The sequence below is a fragment of the Trachypithecus francoisi genome, unplaced genomic scaffold (genome assembly GCF_009764315.1).
Source record: "Trachypithecus francoisi isolate TF-2019V2 unplaced genomic scaffold, Tfra_2.0 Lachesis_group1, whole genome shotgun sequence".
Taxonomy (NCBI): domain Eukaryota; kingdom Metazoa; phylum Chordata; class Mammalia; order Primates; family Cercopithecidae; genus Trachypithecus; species Trachypithecus francoisi.
The window spans coordinates 101,802,696-101,820,862 of record NW_022681454.1 but is presented as its reverse complement, the minus strand read 5'-3'; the positions used below and the strand labels follow the sequence as shown (position 1 = coordinate 101,820,862).

Here is an 18,167-nt window from a genome sequence, read left to right as displayed (position 1 = left end):
AGGTGAAGGACTTTAGGTGAGTCCATCAATATAAGCATCTCGTGAGTCTGAGGCATTGTTATCATTCAGAATAATAGCACTTAAAAAAAAATCACACCAAAGCCATGTTTTATTTTTCCTAAGGGTCACAACAAGATGGATGAATAAAGCAGTCAGCTTAGAACCACACTCTTAGGGATTCTGCATTCTAATAAGAAAATACCAATTAATGAATATTTTAAATAGTTATAAGTAGGAGAAGTAATGACCCGCAGAAGAATGGTGGAGTTCATTATAGAGTTCTTGGATAGAACTTATAACAGCATGTTCCTTATATGGTTCCTTTGGGTATAGCCTTTATCTTTATTTAGGGCTTTCCTGATGACATGACAATAACAGCTTCCTTGCATGGTCCACAAGGAGAAGGCATTCCCTGGCTTCTGGTTATTGAAATTGAGCCAGCTCAGAACTAATCTCTGAGGTTAGTCTGACTGGGATACCCTCTTATCACCAGGGCTGCTTTGACCCCTCAGACTACCTAGGCAAGAAGTACTTCCCTCTAAGGGCACTCACTTTAATCAAAGCTATCTCTCCATCAAAGAGGACTGACTGTATTTTCTTTTGGAGTAGAACTGATCTTAGGATGTAATTTTCTAGTAAGATCACACTACAATATTTATGTCACACAGATTTGTTTTATGCCCTGAGAATGAACATCCTTATGGGAATTCATTTAAAAATGTTTTAAATAATGTCTTTTCTTCATAAGTCAGGGTCTGATTAGAACCAGACCCTGATTTCTGAAGAAAAGACATTATTTTAGTGTTATTTCTCCCTCTTCTTTCTCTTTTTGCCCCTTAACAGCCCTGCTGTACATTACCACCAGATGGTAGACAAAGTTAGTGAAAGTAAAACCAATCACTTACTTAGCTACTAGCCATTTAAATGCATGCTTAATGAGGAAGTATTAAGAGATTAAACTTATGTGAACTTAAAATATTTTTATGTCTTCTTTATGAATAACTAAGAATTGGACATATTTTGTTGATTCTAAAGCAAAAAATCAGAAAAGGATTATGTGAAAAGTAAAATGAATGTAGCATAACTGCCTTATGAAGTGTGGAAATACAATGCAGAAAGATAATGTCTGACTGGGCACGGTGGCTCACAACTGTAATCCCAGCATTTAAGGAGACCTAGGCGCGTGGATCACTTGAGTTCAGGAGTTCGAGACCAGCCTGGCCAACATGGTAAAACCCCATCTCTAAAAAGAAAAAAAAGAAAAAGAAAAACAATGTCCAAGACACTTTAATTCAACTAAAACCTTGCATCACCTGAATGAAAACTTGGGAACCTGTTTTCTTTCCCTTTAATTTTGAACTCTTTTAGTAAAATGACATAATGTCAATCCCTGTGTTAGATATAGTAAAACAGGATACTTTATATTGGTTCAGTGTGTCATGTTTGTTCATTTGAACAAATGTAACTTGCAGGTGAAAATGCTTATAGGGACCTGGTAGAGTTATTTGAAAGACACTTAAGCACAGAGCAGTTGTATTAACAGTTTATATTTAAAATACAGTTTATATATAAATAGAAAAGAAAGGAATACTTTGGTAATGAAACCATTAGATTTGTTTGAAAGCAATTAAAGATATAAAGATAATGAGAAGGATTTTTGGGATGAGGAAGAGGAGTAGATAACATTTTTATTAATTAATTAATTAAAGACACGGTCTCACTATGTTGCCGGGGCTGGTCTCAAACTCCTGAGCTCAAGTGGATCTACCTGCCTTGGCTTCCCAAAGTGCTAAGATTACAGGCATGAGCCACTACACCCAGCCATAGAAATAGCATTTTTAGAATGAGACTATAAAACAATACTCATTGTTGGTGGATAATTTATCTTGGGTGAGTAGGGGATGTCCACATTCTTTTCCTACTAAGAAATTAGATGAGGTATTACATTAAAAGAAATTAGAAGTAAGTAACTAAAAGTTATTTTTTAGTTTCTTACAATGAAAATGTAATCATAGTATCCCCTGAGAGTGAAGAATTGGGATTAGTGATCTTTTGGGTACTGCTCCATACATTTCTTTGTTCCGTTTTCTGTAAGTAAATGTTATATTTGTCATTATGTTTAAGCACCAGAAAATCATTGACTGTAGATAAAGAGTCAAATAGCTAAGGTTTATCATGAATCCATTTTAATTGATATTTTCAAATTTAAATGATAGTTTCTCTTTTAATATGGTAATTTTTTAAATTACCTTCAAACTTTATCATTATCCCTGAGTGTCAGACTTACCTATGATGGTGTGGGTGGGTGGGTGGGTGTGTGTATTTAAATATATATCATATGGCTTTGTATATTCTGAATATATTCTATCAATTGAGAAATGTATTTTAAGAATAAAGAAATAAAACCATTCTGGAAATTATTTTAAAATAAAATGTAATGATAAATGTTTTAGAGTAGCTTGCTCATTTCTTTTCTGTAATACTTTTTAGGTTAACGAGAAGCTGCTCAATTATTCTATTTTTATACACTATACATTTCATTCCTCTGAAATGTTTGGCAGCTCCAACAAGAAGCAGCTGCTAATTTTAAGCAGGAAATCTAAACAGCTAATTTAAGAAAAAAATTTTGTATTGTTATACTCTCCTTAAATTGTTCAGGACACAAATAGGCATCCTGCACAATTTAAGGAGTATATAGCAATTTCATAGAAGAAGCAGGTTACCCCATTTTATGGTCTGTTTAGAAAAATAGAGCCATCAAATCCCAAATGCCTAATCTCAAGGAGTACAATTTTTATGTTGTGTTACTGTCATACCCAGATTTAAATCCTACCATCCCCAAAATCAATGATGGTTAAGAATTTTTCTTTGTGCACAAGCTGAGTAGAGATTTTATTCTTTTTGAAGCACTTGGAAAAACTAAAGGATGTTTTTAAAAAGTGTAATTTTAGGCCAGGCACGGTGGCTCATGCCTGTAATCCTAGCACTTTGAGAGACCAAGGTGGGAGGAACGTTTGAGCCCAGAAGTTTAAGACCAGCCTGGGCAACTTAGCGAGACTCCATCTCTAAAACAAACAAACCAAAAAAAAGATAAAATTGTAATTGTATTTACATGGTTACACCATCCTTTTTTTATATATATAAAGAAAATAAAACAAAGTCTGTTTGTTCAGCTTTTTTCTTAAAACGGAGTAGAAAGAGTAATAACTTTTAACTGTTTATGATTTGAGGGAATTTATTAGGATTCTCCAAAGAATCAGAACCAATTGGATGTGCATATACAGAAAGAGATTTATTATAAGGAATTGGCTTACATGATTATAGTGGCTTGGCAAGTCCAAAATCTGCAGTTGGGCTGGCGGGCTGGAGACTCAGGAAAGCAGATGATGCCGTTCCAGTGTGAAGGCCAGCAGCCTGGAGACCCAGGAGAGCCAGCTGCACAGATGAAATCTGATGGCTGTCTGCTGGAGAATTCCCTTTTGTTTGGGACAGACTAGTCTTTTTGTTCTATTAAAGCCTTCAGCTGATCAGACGGGGCCTACCAACATTATGGAGGGCAATCTGCATTATTCAGAGTTCACTGATTTAAATGTTAATCTCATCTAAAAACACCCTCCAAGTCGACACATAAAATTAGCTATCATAGGGAATATTTTAATATTGCTGAAATGTAAATCTTTCTTCTTGTGGAGTGGTGGCTATTCAGTACTGCCCTCAGATTTAAGCCTGGAGAGCCTTCCTCAGATCCTGCTTTTTGGAGGGTCATATTTGGCCCTTATTTAGTCACATATCTTACCACAGGGCAAGAAGACCAAGGGGCCAAAGTTATAGACTCACCAGGAGACATGCCCCCATTCTAGACCACATCCCCACAAGGGGCCAAAGTTAGACTCACTAGGAGGCATGCCCCCATTCTAGACCACATCCTGGCTACCCAGGACTCTGGAATCCTCTGCCCAGACAGGTTTAAGCGTGTTTCCGGGGCCTCTGTAGAAACCAGGCTACACATCTCCCCAGGTCCACACTCCTGACTCTGTGGGCTTTGTGCCCACCGTTACTTCTGCAGGGTCCAGTGGGTGGCTGTTTGGAGATAAAAGGTGCCTAGATATGTGGGCTACTGAATTTCTACCCATGTGCAGATGAGGCCCTTGAAATGCAGAAAGGAGCCTGGAATAGGGAGAGAAGTGGAGCAGGATGAGGGCCTCTTTTCCTTCCTTTGCCACATCCAGACACATTGTCTCTAAGGTGTCTGGAATCCTAAATGAGAGTTTCTAGGTCATTACAAAGGTATTTGTATCAAGATAGTGAGATGGAACACATTTCATATATATATTCATCACTTGTTAGTCTGAGTTATTGTAACTTTTAAATATTTAGATGTGTTTTTGTACATTTGTATCTCTGCCTCAGACTTAACAAATGCTAGAGGCAGGTATTTCCTGTCTATTGAAGGTCAGCAAATTCAGAGAATTAGAAGTTAATTATTAAATTTGAAATCTGAAAAGTGTGTTATAAAATCAGGGTAGGGTAGGGTTATCGCTAGGAAGGAAGGGGTCATAGCTGGGGAGGGGCCTGGCATGTTTCATCTCTCTACTTGGATGGTGGACACATAGATGTAAATTCTAATGATTCTTTAAACTAAATAGTCTTTGTGGCTTCTTCTTTATGGAAAATGGATCTTCCAATGGAGTGTTAAAAAGTATTGTTCTTAATTATGGGGGAAAAAACTATCTCAGAAAAATGTTTCTTCAAACTTGTCTGTTCTAAGAATCTTGGTCCAGCCATCAGAATAAACAGAAACAATAATTTAAAGTTCTAGAAAACAGATAAATTTTATAGCAAGTGTGTGTTTTATAGCAAGCATGAACAAATGTATATTTAAATATGTGTGTGTGTGCTTGATTTTAACTTTCAAGACATCAGCTGTGGAAGCAATTGAAAGAAAACCTTTCTTCCCATTCCCAGCTGCAAGACCTTCAGTGGATTCCATGGGTTAAGATTAAAAAAATATTTTCAAGTATTTTTATTTTACTCTCAGTCTGTGGTTTGTTTATCTGAAAGAATGAACAACGATAATGAAAAGCAAAGGGGAATATTTACCTTTTTCAGGTTAGGGATTCATTGTGTGTAAACTTTGTTCTATAATTTCGTGAAAAAACTTTTCTGGATGCGCTTTCCACTTATAAATATTGTAACAGAGATTATTTCTCTGTTTTTATTTTCAGGTATTATCTTCCCCGAATAAAGAAAGTAATGAAGAAGGTATGGTATATTTTGATTCAGAGTGAGGCATATAAATTTATTTGTTTATAGTAGCAGAAGTCAAAAAATAAAAATAAAAATAGATAAATTGAAAAGCTGTATAAGCTAAGTGAAATATTTTTAAAATAGTTGCTGAAATTTCAGATGAAATATTTTCTAATTCAGAAAATAAAGAAAATGCATTTAACTACTTTTCTAGTCTAGAAAATGATTTGATTGTACAGTGACTTTTTTTGGTGAAGTACTGAGATATTCCAGCCAGTTCTGACACATTTAATTTTAAAAGACTTAATTTAAAAAAAAAAAAAAACCCTCTTACATTCAGATATTTATCTTATTTTAATGAATCATTTATTTTAGCTGAAGATCTTAAAACCTATACTGTTGTAGAATTAAAAATAAATACAATATTTTTATTACCATTATTTGAAGCTATTTTAATAAACAAGTAAAAATGCTCTGTAGTGACATTTTCAAAATTTAAGCATGGCACACATCATTTGTCTTTCAAAATATTGCAAGGCTTTTGGCTTTTTGTTTTAATATAAAATATTAGAAGAATATTCAAGTTGCAGATTTGGAAGAAGTATGAGAACTATTTACTGTGAGTCAAGTATGACATGTTTAGAAAGGAGTAAATTCATAGACATGATTTCATAGGAAAGCAAACTGTGTTCCTTATATAGTAAGCTAACAAATTGTTTCTTTGCAATACTATCCCATTTGGGGTATTTTTTGTGTAGTCAAATTTTACTATACGAGCTTTATCTAAACCTTTCATGTTGTAGCACTTCTGTGTTGTCTGCTAGAGACTAAAATGACCCAGAAAGATACAAGAAATAAAGTAGGAAGGTTCTAAAATGTTTAATATAGCTTTATATAAGGCTTAGAGAACTTGGGACAAAAGTTTAAAGGGAAATAGCTTTAAATAGAGAAATGCAACTTTAGATAGAGAGTTTATGACTGTTTGTATCTGCCTAAGTACTTCCTAAAAGTCTAAATTAAATTTTATTAATCACTCCCTTCTCCCTCCTTTCTTTTATCCCTTCCCCAATACCCTCTTTCCCCATTTTAAATGCAGAGCAAGTATGGCACTTCCTTGGCAAGTGATTGAAACATCTGAAATTCTGCTGTCAAGATTCCTATCTCTAAGGACTCCAAGGCTCTTTTTCCCCAAGTGCTAAGGGGATCTATGAGCATTTACTGACTTCCTGTTAAAACTTCAGTTTTTCAAACTTTTTGAGCTATGCAATATATAAATAAACAGTAAGAATTTTAAATTACTATCCTCTGGACATTTATTGATATAAAAACAAGATTTTGGCCAGGCGTGGTGGCTCATGCCTGTAAATTCAGCACTTTGGGAGACCGGGGTGGGCAGATCACGAGGTCAGGAGCTCGAGACCAACCTGGCCAATATGTTGAAACCCCATCTCTATTAAAGATACAAAAAATAGCTGGGCCTGGTGGTGCATGCCTGTAGTCCCAGCTACGCAGGAGGCTGAGGCAGAAGAATTGCTTTAGCCCAGGAGGCAGAGGTTGCAGTGAGCAGAGATCATGCCACTGCACTCCAGCCTGGGTGACAGAGAGACTCTGTCACAAAAAAAAAAAAATTTTGTTTCATTTCATAGCACAAATTTAGAGGCATTGAGTTGACCAATTCTAGTTTCTATACCTAAAGGAACCCATTGATTTTACTAATTTTTATTTCTATAGATTGGATGTAAAAATCACAAATTCAGTACACTAATAAAATTTGTGTAGACAACTGTTACTTTCATTTTCATACTGTATTATTCCTTTCAAGTCCATTGCTGGTAGAGGCTTTAAATATTTGGTCAACCTCTACTCTTTTTAGTGCCTATGTAAATGTGTTACATTTATTAAGGCTCCGTCCTGTAATTTATTGTTTTGGAAATCCTAATCTCTCTTCGATTCTCATTCATTCTGCTTATGGTGATGACTCTGGGGATGACTCTCATCATCTCTATGGGATGTCACTCTGTAGTGACGACTCCCTCTATGATGGTGACCTCTGTAGTGATGACTCCCAAATCTCCCTAAGAAGCCCAGGTCTCTTTCTGGTGTCTACCTATTGGTCATCAGTTTAAATGCCTTTGGCTTCTCTTGTCCAAACCTGAATTCATCTTCACTTGCACATATGCTCCTTTCTCCTTGTTCTTGAACAATGGAATTGACTTTCTTGAAATCTTCCACTTGAAGCCTTGAAATCATATGGAACTTCTCTTTACTCATGAAGATGATCTAAATGTTTATTTGTTGTCCTCATTTGTTGACACCCCTACTCTGTTGATTTTTCCCTTACTTCACTAGATTCTTGTTAACGAGCTCCTATCTCTTCTCCGTGACTCAGATCCAGCCCCTCTGTCTCATCCCTATTGCCACAGATCAGTATCATGCACTCTTACCTCCTAACCAAGTGGTTGTCTTGCCTCCAGTTTTTCTCCCTTCATACCATCTTCCACATTTCTAAACAGTGATTTTCTTACAATATAGATCCTATTTTGTTATATTTTTCTCAAAATGCCCTCTATGCATAGTTTTCTATATTCTTGACAATAAAAATCAGACTCTCTCCTTTTGTCAGCAAACCCATCCTGCAGCTATGCAATGCTACTCACTCCTCAAACACATCTTATACTCACACTCCGAATACTGCATTTCTTTCTTACTAGTTTTGTTCACTACTTTTTCTCCCCTTTTCTATATATCATCATTAACAAATTGCATTTAAAGTGTTTTGTGGTTTACAAAAGACTGTTATGTAACAGTTATTGTTTATTGAGCACCTATTGTATATCAAGCACTGTTTTGGATACTATGTGTACATATATCCTATATGCCTGTACTTGAGAAGTTATATAACTAGCCCAAAGTCACACAACTAGTTCAGTTTCAGAGCCAGAATTAGATAGAACCCATTACTCTGTGGCTGTAAATCCTATGGTTTTTCCATCCTTCTATGCATGCAGTTTCTCACATACAACTGCCTTGTAATGTAGGCAAAGCACAGAGCACTTCTCTATTTTATAGATAAGAAAACAGGCACAGAGAGTTTAAATGATTATTCCAGGAGTAAATATTCTCTTTGAAGTGTCTTTGGTAATGTATGAACCTCTTTGAGGGACAAGAAAGAGTGTAAGAGAAGAACGAATTCTTTTTACTTTTTTTGATATATTGAGTGTTTAAATTGTGAAAATAAAACTTACAGAAAGATAGAGAATAGAGTACTATTATTGCAATAGTTGTAAAAAGTTAGCTGGAATTATCAAAAGATAGATAGTGAATTTATGGCATGTGACGTTAGTCTCTCGAAGAAGTAAGCTGTGCCTGGTGGTCCTCTTGTGGCACAAAGCACACCTAGTATTTTTCCCTTCTCCTTCTAGCAGTCAGTAGTACTCAGATGCTACCTAGTTAGTGAGCCTTGCTAGTGAGGTAAATCCATTTGATATGGTTTAGGTGTTTTATCTGTTCCAAATCTCATGGTGAAATGTAATCTCTATGGTAATGAGTAAGTTCGCACTGTTATTCCATTTTCATGCTGCTATAAAGAACTGCCTGAGACTGGGTAATTTATAAAGGAAAGAGGTTTAATTGACTCAGTTCCACAGGGCTGGGGAGACCTCAGGAAACTTACAATTATGGAGGAAAGGGAAACAAATATGTCCTTCACATGGTGGCAGGAGAGACAAGTGCAGAGCAAAGCGGGGAAAATCCCCTTATAAAAATCATAAGCTCTCATGAGAACTCACTCACTATCACAAGAACAGCACAGGGGAACTGCCACCATGATCTAATCACCTCCCATGAGGTCTCTTCTCCAACACTTTTGGATTACAATTCAAGATGAGATTTAGGAGGGAACTCAGAGCCAGACCATATCACTCTGCCCCTTGATCCTCCAAAATCTCATCTTTCTCACATTTCAAAACACAATTATGCCTTCCCAACAGTCCCCCAAAGTCTAAAACTCTTTCCAGCATTAACCCAAAAGTCCAAGTCCAAAGTCTCATCTGAGACAAGGCGAGTCCCTTCTGCCTATGAGCCTGTAAAATCAAAAGCAAATTAGTTACTTCCTAGATATAATGGGCGTACAGGTATTGGGTAAATTCAGCCATTTTAAGTGGGAGAAATTGTCCAAAATAAAGGCACTACAGGTCCTATACATGTCCGAAATCCAATAGGGCAGTCATTGAGCCTTAAATTTCCAAAATAATCTCCTTAGACCCCATATCTCACATCCAGGCGATGCTGATGGAAGAGGTGGGCTCCCATGGCCTTGGGCAGTTTCACCCCTGTGGCTTTGCAGGGTACAACCACCTTCATGGCTGCTTTCATGGGCTGGCATTGAGTGTCTGTGGCTTTTCCATGTACACGGTTGCAAGCTGTCGGTGGATCTACCATTCTGGGGTCTGGAGGATGGTGGCCCTCTTCTCACAGCTCCACTAGGCAGTGCCCTAGTGAGGCCTCTGTGTGGGGACTCCAACCCCACATTTCCCTTCTGTACTACCCTAACAGAGGTTCTCCACGAGGGCTCTGCCCCTGCAGCAAAATTCTGCCTGGACATCCAGGGATTTCCATACATCCTCTGAAATCTAGGCTGAGGTTCCCAAATCTCACTTCTTGAGAAGTACACCCCCAGGCTCAACACCAGGTGGAAGCCATTAGGGCTTGGGGCTTGCACCCTCTGAAGCCATGGCCTAAGCTGGACCTTGGCCCCTTTTACTCACGGCTAGAGCAGTCGGGATGCAGGGCACCATGTCCCAAGGCTGCACAGTGCAAGGGGGCCTGGGCTCAACCCACAAAACCATTTTTTATTCTAGGCCTCCAGGCCTGTGATGGGAGGGGCTGCTGTGAAGTTCTCTGACTTGCCCTGGAGAGATTTTCCCCATTGTCTTGGTGATTAACATTCGTCTTCTTGTACTTAAGCAAATTTCTGCAGCAAGATTGAATTTCTTCCCAGAAAATGTTTTTCTTTGTGCATCATTAGGCTACAAATTTTCCAAACTTTTATGTTGTGCTCCCTCTTGAATGCTTTGCCACTTAGAAATTGCTTCTGCCAGATACCCTAAATCTCTCTCAAGTTCAGAGTTCTACAGTTCTCTAGGGCAGGGGCACAATGCCACCAGTCTCTTTGCTAAGGCATAGCAAGAGTCACCTTTGCTCCAGTTCCTAAGAAGTTACTCATCTCCATCTGAAACCAACTCAGCCTGGACTTCATTGTCCATGTCACTATCAACATTTTGGTCAAAACCATTCAACAGGTCTCTAGGAAGTTCCAAATGTTCCCACACCTTCCTGTCTTCTTCTGAGCCCTCCAAACTTTGAACCTCTGCTTGTTACCCAGCTCCAAAGTTGCTTCTACATTTTTGGTTATCTTTATAGCAGCACTCCACTCAATGTACTGTATTAGTCCATTCTCATGCTGCTATAAAGAACTGCCTGAGCCTGGGTAACTTATAAATGAAAGATATTTAGTTGACTCATGGTGCCACATGACTAGGGAGGCCTCAGGAAACTTACAATTATGGCAGAAGGGGAAGCAAACACATCCTTCTTTACATGGGAGCAGGAGAGAAAAGTGCAGAGCAAAAGGGAGAAAAGCCCCTTATAGAATCATCAGATCTCATGAGAACTCACTCATTACCAGGAGAACAGCACGGGAAAACCACCTCCATGATCAGATTACCTCCCACAAGCCCCCTCCCTCAACACACGGGGATTACAACTTGGATTACAAATCATTATGAGATTTGGGTGGGGACACAGAGCCAGGCCATATCACTTACTTTGGTAGCTCACATGAGAGCTCACATGAGAGAGCCTGGCAACTCCCATTCATGCTCTCTTGCCATGTGACACATCTGCTCCCCTTTTGCCTTCTGCCATAATGTAAGCTTCCTAAGGCCCTCACCAGAAGCCAAGCAGATGTCGGTACTGTGCTGATACAGCCTGCAGAACTGTGAGCCAAAATACACCTTTTTTCTTTATAAATTACCCAGCCTCAGGTATTTCTTTATAGCAACACAGAAACAAACTAATATACGATCTGTCTACATTACCCAGTTAATGATTGTCTTCATAGTGTGTGATGTTATGTAATTATAATCTTGGTATATAATTTTGAAATTTTTAAAATTGTAAACATCTTTCTATGTTGCTACATAGTCATAACTGTTATGATGACAATGCGACTCTTTCATCATTGTTTCAGAATTTCTTCCATACTAGCTAATTTAATTTTTGCCAGTCCAATCCCATGAAACAAATTGAATAGACATTACACTAAATACTTATAAAGAAAAACTACTGGGAAAATACAAAGCGAATTATTGTTAAAACTTTCTAAAACAAATTAGGAAACGAAAATTGATCCATAGATGCAATTTTAGGTAATACCCACAGCCAGTTCCCATGGATGTAAAAAAGTAAAGGGGGTGGGCTATCCAAGAATCATTCTCAAACTTGCTATAATTACAAATATCTGAAGTTTTTATGAGCTTTCATTTATTTTTCACATAAGACAAACATTTCACATATGATATATTTAGTAGCATTTTTTCAGTCTACTGAGGAGTGCCTAAAGTCTGTTCCTCCAACAATGACTACATGCATTTTTAGCAGCTTATATGCTTATTAACAATATGATGATTTAGTTTCATAAGGGGCTTCATTGTCTTGCCATAGGTCAAGGTACGTCTTGCCACTGCTAGTTTATCTTTACTTATTACGCTGTTTTATAATGTCTTACATGGTGAATCAAATCTTTAAATTCCAGTTGACTTCTATTATTTTCATCCTTCTTTCCATATTCTGTTTTGCCAGTGGGCTCTGTGAAACACCAGCATCAAAATCACCAAGAATGCTTCTTAAAGAACAAATTCCTGGTGTTCTCTAAAGATCTATTCATCAGAATTTCTGGGGTAGAGCCACAAGCATTTTTCATTTCCTCCATGAGTCTTAGATTAGACTTAGATATTCACAGGATAGATCATATTGGGAATTTTTCAGTGTTAATGTTCTGTTTGAGTTTATCTCCCCACCAAGAAAAGGAGAAAGAAAATGAGGTGTCTGCCTGTGTAGTGGATTCATACACAGAATGTTATTATTACCTCCTGTTAGAAAAAAAAAAAAGACGGAGGGAATAAAAGTTACACTAAGTTTAGTACTAAACATTAAATGTGGTTTGGGTTAGAACTTAAAAATTTACTTGATGAGAATAACTTGTTTTCTAAGTTAGCAAACTGTGTTAGATAAAGTAAGCGCATAATAATTGGGCTCCCTATCAGCCCCACACCTAGACTTATGTCTTCCTAGGACACAATGAGAGATAAGCCTCTGCTTCTGATGTGACAGCCTTGGAGGAGTTAGAATAGTGAAGAAGCAGCTCTGCTCTAACAAGGGTGGGAGGGGAAAGTGGTAGCCACAGAAGATAGAAGAGCTTTCTAAAATGTGTGAGCCGTAGCCACAGATCAAGGTTTCTGTGGTTGACCTGACATTTACCCTGTTCTGATGACCTGTTAAGACCAGACTCCACTTCTCAAATTATGCCCTCTACAATATGGGTAGTAAACAAGACTCTAAAAGGATCCTTGTTCACCCTGAGAGGAATAATGTCAATGTCGCTTCTCCATTCAAGAATACCCAATACATAGATAGTTGGGGCTCTTTCGCCTCTTTTGAGTACCTGGCTGCAAAAGATTGAATCAGGCGGAAAGATAAAAGGGATCTATCCAGAAGCCATGCCATTACAATGATTTTAATTAACAAGTCTGCTGTTTTCAGACATGATTTCTCATTTATGTTTTTCTAAAATTCATTCAGCCATTACTTATTGACTGCCTATGTGTATGTGCCAGGTGCTATTATTTTAAGTTTTTAGCATACATGAGTACAAAACAGACAAAATCCCTGCTGTTGTAAAACTTGCATTTTGTGTGGGGAAGACAGATCATAAACATAATAAATAATTTGTCTAGGCCGGGTGCGGTGGCTCAAGCCTGTAATCCCAGCACTTTGGGAGGCCGAGACGGGCGGATCACGAGGTCAGGAGATCGAGACCATCCTGGCTAACACGGTGAAACCCCGTCTCTACTAAAAAAATACAAAAAATTAGCCGGGCGAGATGGCGGGCGCCTGTAGTCCCAGCTACTCGGGAGGCTGAGGCGAGAGAATAGCGTAAACCCGGGAGGCGGAGCTTGCAGTGAGCTGAGATCTGGCCACTGCACTCCAGCCCGGGCGACAGAGCGAGACTCCGTCTCAAAAAAAAAAAAAAAAAATTTGTCTAATATGTAAAAGGAAGAACAGAGTAAGGAGAAATTGGGAATCTAGGGATAAGAGTAGCAAATTGACATTTTGAATTGAGTAGGTCAAGGCAGGCCTCACTGGGAAGATGACAACTGAGCAAAGTGGTGAAGAGAAACAAGAGTGAGCCCATGTGGGTCCAGAGCATTGAAGTAGCAAATGCTAAGAACAAAAGTCTTAAGGCAGAAGTGCGGCTGGCTTGTTCCAAGAACAGCAAGGAGGCTTGTGTGGCCGGAATATAGGGAGCAGGGAAGAGGAGCAGAGATGAGGCCCCAGAGGGAGCAGAGAAATCACGTGGGGCCTATGGATCATCTAAGGACTTGCCCTTTTACCCTGGTAAAATGAGAAGCCACTGGAGGGTCTTGAACAAAGAAGCAGATCATTCCCACTGTGCTATTGAAAACTGATTGTGCTGGGGGCAGGAGCAGGGATGGAAACGAGAAGACTATGAGATTTCTATAAATTTCCTAAGGTGGAAATATAAAGAAAACATTTTATAGACAAATAGAATTTTACAAGGGTTATTCCAACTTATATTGTCACCAGCAATATATGAGATTTCTATTTTCTTCTCTCCTGTTCTTCCTAGGATAGAATATTTTATTATTGTTATAGTGTTCATAGTAGGTTTAATTTTTCCCTACATATTTACTAATCATAGTGTCTTCTATGAATGTCCTTTGTCTTTTCTTTGCCAACTTATCCACTGATCTTAATGTTTTTTATCAGTTATAATGGTATTCCTTAGTTCTAGGTGCAAAGTTTGGATCCTGAATACTGGATCCAAGTTTAAAGAGATTAGCCCACTTTCAAGTCAGAAATCTAAACCTGAGCCCTGAAAATATTATGCCAGGCTAACTAAGGAAGCCAGGGTGGGAATATACTAATTTTCCCTGCTTGCAGCAGGACTAGCTGTAGGACTCCCCCTATTATGTTATTGCTTGTTGTTCTCTTTAAAAGTTAAAAATGAAAATAAGATAAAAATGTTTAAGCTTTTAAAAACACTGTAAATTGAAAATGGCTAAATAGTAATACCAGTACGGTTTTGAAAGAAATCATGCAGAATGCCAAACAGTGAGTCTTACCTAATTAAAGCAGCTAAAATTGGATGGCTGATTTACATCTGTAGTCTTCTACTAGGAGAACTTAGTAGTTGGCAAGACCAGGGATTACCATCCTAATGCAGGAATTCTCCCCAGTTGGAGAGTAGAACATGAATCCTAGGATTCAGGCCAGAATCTCATGCATCAGGAGCATTCGGTCCACAGGTGGACAGAAACAGCTAAGCCCACTGTGAAATCAGCAGGTAGACTGAGCTGTCCCTTCCTGTGTGAACAACAGCAACTCAGACAAGACCACATGCTCATGGCCTCTTCTGTGCAAGGGATTCCTGCTAGTTTCTAGTGAGTGGTAGAGGCAGAAGCAGAACAGAGCTCTGGCTTTTGATTGAAGAATTAATGTCCCTTTCACTCTTACCGTGTTGATTCTTGAGCTACTACATATCCTCATACTACTTATCCTCAAAGTCCAGCTCAAATGCAGCCTTTTCTGTCCCCAACCCTTCACATTAAAATCAGTTATTTTCTTTTCTGTGAGAGGTGAATAGCACTATTTATTTATTCCTCCATTATAGTCTTTAGGTCATTCTGATTTGTATTAAAATTGTTTCTATTGTCTCTTTTACTAGATTATAAACTCACTGAGAGCAGAGATTGTTTTATGACAATGTTTGCATTATTGTTTTGCACATTAACAGTTCATGTTTATTGAATTTAATATATACAACATCCTGTGAGGAAGACAAATATTCTTTCCATTTTACTTATTACATTGAGTAAAGTTTAGAGAGAAGTTAAGTGGATTCCTGGAAATCAGGCCTTCTGCATCTTGTCAGCATTCTTTTTTTTTTTTTTTGAGACGGAGTCTCGCTCTGTCGCCCAGGCTGGAGTGCAGTGGCCAGATCTCAGCTCACTGCAAGCTCCGCCCCCCGGGTTTACGCCATTCTCCTGCCTCAGCCTCCCGAGTAGCTGGGACTACAGGCGCCCGCCACCTCGCCCGGCTAGTTTTTTGTATTTTTTAGTAGAGACGGGGTTTCACCGTATTAGCCAGGATGGTCTCGATCTCCTGACCTTGTGATCCGCCCGTCTCGGCCTCCCAAAGTGCTGGGATTACAGGCTTGAGCCACCGCGCCCGGCCCTTGTCAGCATTCTAATACTGCATTTGAAAGCATTTGGAGGGGTGTCTCTCTGCTCTGTTTCAAAAGCCCATGTAATATCTTTGAAATATAAGAATATATTTATTTTAAGGATCTCCAAAAAAGGAGACTTAACATATCTAACTTAAATACCAGGTTTTTAAAATTTAGCTTCTTTTTAACATATATGTACTTGATCATTGTATTCAGAGAGCTCCTTGTAAATCTTAAGGTATAAAAAGTAATAAATTTATTCTTTTCAAAATAGAAATAAATTTTATAATGAATTAACTTTTTGCATAATTCTTGCCTCCTAAAATTCTACTCATCATTGAGATTTTTACTTAAAGTCAAATATTTTATTATGTTATTTGCTATGGAGCCTCCAAATGAATATAGTAAACATCTGCCTAATGTCAAAACAAAAACCAATAGCTCATTCTTTATGCATTCTACATACCTTTTAATGCAGCCTAGAATATTTTGTGTTTTCTGAAACAATAATTCGTGTTACCAGTTATGGGTTGCTTTTTTTCCCCCCCAAGTAAATAAATGATATCCAGAAAGTAAGATTCTCTGGGTAACATCTTAGTCACAGTAGTATGTAAGGCATTTTGAGAGTTCTCATACAAAATTCCTCTAATGCCCCTGGGGAAAAAGTTTAACTGACAAAGGGCTGGTCATCACGTGTTTACTACTGCTTTTTTGTAGAGGATGAGAAAAAAATAAACATGAAATACTTAACAATAAAAATAGACTCAGGGCTCAAAGGCTAAAAATCTTGTTCCAAAGTGACTTCTTATATGGGTTTTTGTGTAATTACTGATACTAACTTCTGTGTCTGGAATTTATTCCTTCCGGTGGGTTCTTGGTCTGACTTCAAGAATGAAGCCACGGACCCCCACGGTGAGTGTTACACTTCTTAAAGATGGTGTGTCTGGAGTTTGTTCCTTCAGATGTTCAGATGTGTCCAGAGTTTCTTCCTTCCAGTGGGTTCATGGTCTCACTGACTTCAGGAGTGAAGCCACAGACCTTCGCAGTGAGTGTTACAGCTCTTAAAAGTGGCGTATCCAGAGTTGTTTGTTCCTCCTAGTGGGTTCACGGTCTCGCTGACTTCAGGAGGGAAGCCGCAGACCTTCGCAGTGAGTGTTACAGCTTATAAAGGTAGTGCGGACCCAAAGAGTGAGCAGCAGCAAGATTTATTGTGAAGAGCGAAAAAACCAAGCTTGCATACCCTGGAAGGGGACCTGAGCAGGTTGCCGCTCATGGTTCCAGCGGCCAGTTTTTATTCCCTTATTTGGCCCCACCCACGTCCTGCTGATTGGTCCATTTTTACAGAGTGCTGATTGGTGCATTTACAAACCTTTAGCTAGACACAGAGTGCTGATTGGTGTATTTTTACAGAGCACTGATTGATGCCTTTACAAACCTTTAGTTAGACACAGCACTGATTAGTGTGTTTACAATCCTTCAGCTAGACAGAAAAGTTCTCCAAGTCCCCACCCAACCCAGAAGCCCAGCTGGCTTCACCTCTCACTTCCATGTTTGAAAATTGACCTCCTGAACTTGAAAGTAGCAGTAACATATTTTGATTTTCTGATTAGAAATACCACGATTTGACCACAGTGATAGAAGACCTAAATAATGTGAAGAGAGTGGTAGGACAAATAAGAATAATATATAGTGAAAATGAGAAAAACATAATCCACCTGGATGTAATATAAATTAGTTCAGTTGATAAACTCTCATGAAAAATAGTTTAAAGGCCACCTGTGGCACTTAAAACCCCACTTACTTGAAACTACTATGTTTTAGGGGATATTTTTCTCAAAGAAAAGTTAATTTTTTTTCCTTTTCCTTCTATAATATCACATGTCATTCCTCTGAATTCTCATTTTCTTTAGTTTTTTAAGAACAGTTTTACTCTTAATTTATTAAGATTTTAGAACTCTTGGTAGGCTCTCAAACCATAATTTCATTTTTATCAATACCTACTCCAGCTTGTATTCTGCCCCACAAAACAAAGTACAGAAATGCACAAAATGCAGTTTAAAGTTAGATTTCTTATTTTTTGGAGAAATAAAGTACTTTTTACATGCAGATGCTATTTGGCTTCTGACCCTTTTTTCTCCCCTAAAAATGCAATTTACATTAATGTCTGTTAATTTGTCTCTAGAATATACTTAACCATTTACAAATAGATTTTATTTAATACAGAATCTGCAGAAAGTACAAAGCTATAGACTGTAGGTTGCTTTTCTGAATCTGAAGGGGATTTAGAATATAGAACTTTTTGAACTGGAAAGAATATTGCTTATTGGAGGAGGAATGTAGAATCTACAGAGGATTTTTAAAGCCACATGACTAGCAAGTGATGGGGACTGGC

At 38.1% G+C, this 18,167-nt stretch overlaps 1 protein-coding gene across 2 annotated transcripts in view; it reads left to right on the top strand.

The window, feature by feature from the left end:
- PPA2 (inorganic pyrophosphatase 2) overlaps positions 1–6,545 on the top strand; it is a 113,720-nt gene extending 107,175 nt beyond the window's left edge. For both annotated transcript variants that reach the window (XM_033214914.1, XM_033214913.1), the window contains 2 exons: positions 5,226–5,262; positions 6,344–6,545. In XM_033214914.1, coding sequence (XP_033070805.1) covers positions 5,226–5,262; positions 6,344–6,372 — 66 coding nt within the window. In that variant the 3' untranslated portion in view covers positions 6,373–6,545. The remainder of the gene's footprint in view (positions 1–5,225; positions 5,263–6,343) is intronic.
- The last annotated feature ends 11,622 nt before the right edge of the window (positions 6,546–18,167 follow it).